The sequence below is a fragment of the Ziziphus jujuba genome, chromosome 10 (assembly GCF_031755915.1).
Source record: "Ziziphus jujuba cultivar Dongzao chromosome 10, ASM3175591v1".
Lineage (NCBI taxonomy): Eukaryota > Viridiplantae > Streptophyta > Magnoliopsida > Rosales > Rhamnaceae > Ziziphus > Ziziphus jujuba.
In genome coordinates, this window is record NC_083388.1 from 2,526,284 (window position 1) to 2,532,364 (window position 6,081).

The 6,081-nt window shown below is 26.4% G+C and overlaps 1 protein-coding gene across 2 annotated transcripts; it reads right to left on the reverse strand.

Moving 5' to 3' along the window:
• Positions 1-358: 358 nt before the first annotated feature.
• LOC125421172 (putative FBD-associated F-box protein At5g56700) lies at positions 359-2,352 on the reverse strand. Of its 2 annotated transcripts, XM_048469155.2 has the most exons (4): positions 2,158-2,352; positions 1,132-1,980; positions 874-1,020; positions 359-746 (listed from the first exon to the last, which is right to left on the reverse strand). In XM_048469155.2, the coding sequence occupies exons 2-4, from the start codon at positions 1,978-1,980 to the stop codon at positions 435-437; spliced, it is 1,308 nt and encodes a 435-aa protein (XP_048325112.2). In that variant the 5' UTR covers positions 2,158-2,352; the 3' UTR covers positions 359-434. The 2 variants fall into 2 exon arrangements, with proteins under 2 accessions (XP_048325112.2, XP_048325113.2); XM_048469156.2 differs by lacking the exon at positions 874-1,020.
• Positions 2,353-6,081: the final 3,729 nt, after the last annotated feature.

Sequence of the window (6,081 nt, forward strand, 5' to 3'; positions counted from 1 at the left end):
AGCTGCAGATAAGCTTATAAAAATGTTCCCCTGATCCAAAAGCCATTCAACCAGGATGAGTGTTCTAAATTCATTTTAGTTAAACTTGGTCGACGAAGAAATAATCCATAATGCTTTGAGTCCAAAAACTTCACCAAGATCAGTCTACATATCCTTCTATCTGTCCTATAGTTTTGATTTTTTTCTCTTTTACATTTTCTTTTCCCGTCTTAATCCACTTTTCCTTTATCGCACATGTATATTTTTATTTATATAGGCGATGACTTAGCGATTGATACTGCTATTGTATTAGAGTTGGTTTTAAGTCAAAATCTATCATTTTGACCATACACGAATTATTAATATCGTAAGGGTAAAATAAGTAAAACTGTTTTTTTTTTTTTCTTAAATTATAATCACCACTACTATACTGTCCACATAAATTAAAAAATACATTAGAGTAACATAAATTCTATAGTTTTCGGAATCTTCTTTTGCATATTTTTCCTAGCATGACGTCTCGCATGCTCTTCCTCCACTCGGGTTTCACTTGTCTTTATCTCTTGATTGAAGGGCCATTCCTCAAATATGCAAGGGTTGACGATGATTTTGTCCAATGAAACTGCATGCTCAATCAGGTAGAGAATAAGTTCATCATTAATTGGAAGACTTGAATAGCCTGTTATTTCCACTTCCTCGAGGCAAAGATGACGAGGGCAATTTTCAGGTTTAGGAATTGACCCTTGTACCTCTTTCGACCACCTCAACTGCAATTATTTTGATATCAAAATCAAGAATGTCTACTTTAGCCATCATAACACAATTCAATTCGAAATGTTAAGTTGGAAGCAGAACAATATAATAAAATTTTAATAGGAATAGAACATTTGATACCATTAATTGAAGCCTTTTCAAGTTGGGTGCTATTTTGAAAACAGAAGGTATATAAAAAATAACGTGATCATCATATTCATCAAATATCAGTTTCAGCTCTTTGAGATTTGTTAACATAGGAAACGTATCAAATTCGCCAATAGATCTCTGCAAGTCAAATTAAAGTAAATAAATAATGTAATAAAGTAACTCATAAGCTTTCTACAAACACCAAGTAAATGGTACATATATCAAGTGATATAAGTAGTAAGTAATTACCTTTGGAACAAACAATTGAAGAATGTGTAGCTGAGAGACACAGCATGAAAGCATGGTGAAGGTACTATGTAGCTTGTAGGAATGGAGGTAAACGTCAACAAGCTTAGGTACGTTTCTAAGAATCAATCTTATTCTCGGATACTTGAAATAAAATGAAACAAGGTTTAAAGCATCGCAGATTTCAAGGCTTTCCATTTTGAAACAATGAGACAACTTTAAATGCTTCAATGGAAGCGATGGTCCAACAACCTTTAAACTGGTCAACGCGTATGAATCCATAACTTCTAATCGTTCAAGAAGTGGACAATTACCCAATAAGGATTCCAGAACCTCTTGGCAGACTTCTATGGATATCGATCGAAACACCTTGAGGGACTTGAACTTATTAAACTCAAGGTTGGAAGGGAATGTATAAGGGGTTGAAATACCCCTCAGACCACCCCCTTCTAACAACTCCAAATCAATAATTTGAACTCCGTTTTCCATGGCAAAGTGAATCCACCCATTGAGCGAAGATGAACTTTTATGACTAAGATCGAAGGCAATTCTCAAGCGTTCAATTAGGCCGCCATTGTGCTCATCGTGCTGATTGATTATAGAATTTACCCAGTTGATGTATGTTTTCCTCATACGATTAAGTTTATCTTTGGAATAAAATTCCGAATTCAAGCAGTGAAACAGTTGTTCTCCTTCGAAATTGAGATCTGTAGCAGATGTCCATACATAACGCCAACGCTGCGAAAGGACACTTGTAGCTGCCGCTTCCTTTAGCGGCAACATGCAAATTATTTTGGCCAGAATGTCATCCGACAAGTGGCTGATTTTGTCGTCCCGATTGAATTCTGACATCTTTGAATTAATACACATTAATTAAAAAAATCCCAAAATTTACAAAATAAATAAATAAATAAATAAATAAAATCGAAGAATTAATAAAGATTAAGATTCAAGTACTTGAAAGAGATCAAATTGAGAGTAGACCAAAACAGATAGATAGAGAGCATCAAAAGGATTTTTCTTTTTTACCTCGTTTTTCTGTAGAGAAGAAGAGCAGCAACCTTGACGCGAATTCTCAATCTCCTTCCCTAAGAGTGATTACTAGCTTCCCGTACCACCGATCTGAATTCTCTGCGATCTGATATTAATAAAATCTAACAATAATTTAGAGATCGCGCCTGTGTCATGGATATATATATATATATATATAATACAGATACCTAATTCTTGTTAGATTTAGATTTCTTCAAAAAAAAAATTATTTCAAATTATACATATTGGAAAAAGGAAAGTTCTTTTTTTTCTCAATATATATAGTTTTCTTTTTATTATTATTTTTACCTTTGTCGGTGTATATATATATATATATATATACAGAGAGAGAGATATGTATAATAATATTTTACAAGGCAACCTACTGCATTTCCACATTAATTACAACAGACATAATTACGTTGAGAGTTTGCTTGTCCACCATCAAAAGCCGGGTCATCTCCCATAGTAGCAAAATACATAAATCATAACTATATATATGTGTAATAATATTTTATTGTAAAAAAAAATATTGATAATATTATAAAAAATAAGTTATTAGATTAATCCTATATATTCAATTTTAAATATAATTTCAACCCAACTAAACAAATCCAAACAAATGCAAGGGTTGTGATTGGAGACAACATGATAAATTCTCATAAAATGTTATATATTAAACCCTAATAAATCTGTAATTTTTTTATAATATGCATATACAATTCTAATAATTATAATAAATCATTTATCTCTTGTAATTCTAACTAGTAGTATTTATTTTATAAATAAATAATTTGTTTTTACATGTTAAAGTCGGTTTTTATTTACTATAATATTTAATAAAACAGATATAACGATACTAATTTAGTAATGATGAAATTAGGCAGGATGCTTAGAGTTTCACCGCACAAATATAAAATTGATTAATATTCTTTTAACAAAATTATTTAAAAAAAACTTATAGTTTGCGTCTATTTTTAATTATTTTTATTACAAAACATAAATAAATAAGTTAAACATAGTCCATTTCTCAAATTTTAAAAGTGCATTTATTCATCAAAGATCAGAAAAAGAAAAATTATCATTTAAGACAATAGAGATTAAAATTACACCCCCAAAAAAATGTGAGAGACTAAACCATAATGCAAAATATAAAAGTAGTAATCTGTAATCTTTTACAACCGATTTGAATTATGCGATCTGAATTATGCGGTCTACAATTAATTGAAATATGATATTAACTTTAAAATTGCGGTTGTCTCTCAGTCATATATAAAATGCAAATACCTATTACTTGTTTGATTTAGCTTTCTCATTAAAAAAAAAAAGAAAAATTAAAGTTATACATATTGGAGAAAGTAAAGGAAAGTTCTTCTCTTCCTCAATATGTATAGTTTGCTTTTTATTACTATCATTATTATCTTTGTTGGTATATGTATATATATGTATAATAATATTTTACTTGACAATCTAAGGTCATAGTTTAAAATATTAAAATTTTTCATGAGATTTTCGTAAAATTTCTATTTTTTAAACACATGAAAGGGAAATTAAGCTCTTTAAGTGGAAACAGATATAATTGTCATAATATCTATTAAAATTTTTTATATTTCTTCATAATTTTTATAGATATTTCTGTCATAATATCCACATCAAATCCTTCATAATTTGGTTAAAAGATCTATAATTTTCATAAAAATTTCTGAATTTTACATGAAATTTAACTTTAAGAAATTTTTGAAAATATCTATGATTATTTGTCAAATTTTTTATCAAATAATTTTATAAATTTGTTCATGTTTAGTTGCTAAACTAATATTATTTAACCTTCCAATAATTAAGCAAGTAAAAATAAAGAAATTCATATTTTAAAAAAAATATCCAAAATTATATTAGACAAATCTAGCTATTATATTTTTAAAGAAAATTCGTATCATAAGTTTTAGATTTACCTACTTGTTATTATTTTTTTACAATATTAAATTTAATATTTTTATAAATATTAGAAAGTATATATAAATTAGAACATGCACAAAAACTAAAAGATATGTAGTGAATATATTCTTTGTAAACTAACTATCAAATATTCATATCAATGACATATTAACAATTAAATACCAAATTATCAAGATATACATATTTTAATAATAGTTTTTTATATTTTATATTTTTATTTTAAAATGAGAATGAGAATGATATAAACAATTATCAACCATCAAGGAATTCTTTAAAGTGTTAAAAAAATATTTATAAAATATAATGTAATTGTAATAATTATACTATATATTTTAATTAATAAATAATTTTAGTAAAATATGTCTTTTTTTACATTTTTTATTAATAATAGTATAATTTTAAACTATTAATACTTATTATAAATGGATTGATTAAAAAATATAATATTCATTTAATATTTATACAATCTTAACAGTCTAGTTGAAAATCAATTAATTAAATAAGTTAATTCTAATGTTTCAATAATTTTTTTTTATTTTTTGAATAATTGTTTATCAAATTCCATCATTTTTATGAGTTTTTATCTATATTCGATAATTTTTAATATTTTTGTAAATATTTTCATATTTTAAGTCTTTGATATTTTTATCGATATTGAAATTTAAACCGTACCTAAAAAATTTTCACATTAATTACAATTGTCATAATTACATTGAGGGTTTGCTTGTCTGCCATCAAAATCCGGCAATCTCCCATAATAGAATAACACATATATCATAACTATCTATCTATATATATATATATATGTAATAATATTTTACGGTGAAAAAAAAATACATTGATAACATTATTTTAAAAAAAAAAACTTATAGATTAATCCTATATGTTTGATTTTTAAATATAATTTTAGTCTAACTAAACAAATCCAAATAAATATAAGGATTGTGATTAGAGACAACAGGATAAATTCTCGTAAAATATAATATATTAAACCTTAGTAAATCTTTGTTTTTCTTTTTTTGATAATAATGACTTTTTTTGTGACCAAAATCATTTTAATTCTAACAATTCTAAAATGCAAATACAAATTTAATAATTTTAACAAATTATTTATCTTTCTAGTTTTAATAATATTTGTTATACACTTGTTTTGACTACAAAATTAAGTAGAGTCAAAGAAAATTATGAAGACCAAATCATTCAAATTTGAACTCTCTCGAACCTAGATTTATTGACCAAGAAATATTTATATTTAGCTTACTTTATATTTCAATCTTTTATAAGGATTCGCAAAAGAGGAATGTAAAATATCAATTAAGACATAGTGGAGAGAATATATAAGGTCCTCATTGAAGTTGAAATAACAATCCAATCATGTCTTCCGAGTGATGATAATGGTTATGAACTTATTTTCTACCTTATAGAGAATGCAGTTTCTCTAGAGATGATAATCATAATGCAGTTTCTCTAGAGATGATAGTTTCTCTAAAGGCGTATAAAACCAGAAAAAAAAAAAAAAAAGTCTAGATACCATATGCTATGGAACATATGAAAAGAAAGATTCCCAAACCTATTGAATTTATTTACGTGCCTCTAATGTATTTTTTTAATTTATGCAAAAATTGTAGTGGCTATTATAATTAAATAAAATGCAGTTTTATTTACATTACGAAATTAATAAAAATAAAAGAGGAAAATTTATTACATATTATATTTTAGAAAATTCATTATTCCATCAACCTCCTTTTACCAAAAAAAAAAAACAATAATAATAATAAGGCTAACCAAGTTTCGTGCAAAGAGAATGACAAAACGAGCTGTCATATTAGCAGTTCTTGGAGTAGACATACAACCAAAACCAACATAAGAGGCTTAGAGAGACTTTTAATTTTCTTCCATCCATAATGTAAAAGCCATCCCTCATGTATTGACCTGCATCATGAATTGGCTTTATGGCCTCTTTCG

Coding starts and splice junctions, on each gene's coding strand:
- LOC125421172 (XM_048469155.2), bottom strand. CDS start 1,980: ATGTCAGAATTCAATCGGGACGACAAAATCAGCCACTTGTCGGATGAC. Junction 1,021..1,131: donor TTCAATTGTTTGTTCCAAAG/GTAATTACTTAC, acceptor TTTGACTTGCAG/AGATCTATTGGCGAATTTGA. Junction 747..873: donor TGAAAAGGCTTCAATTAATG/GTATCAAATGTT, acceptor AAATAATTGCAG/TTGAGGTGGTCGAAAGAGGT.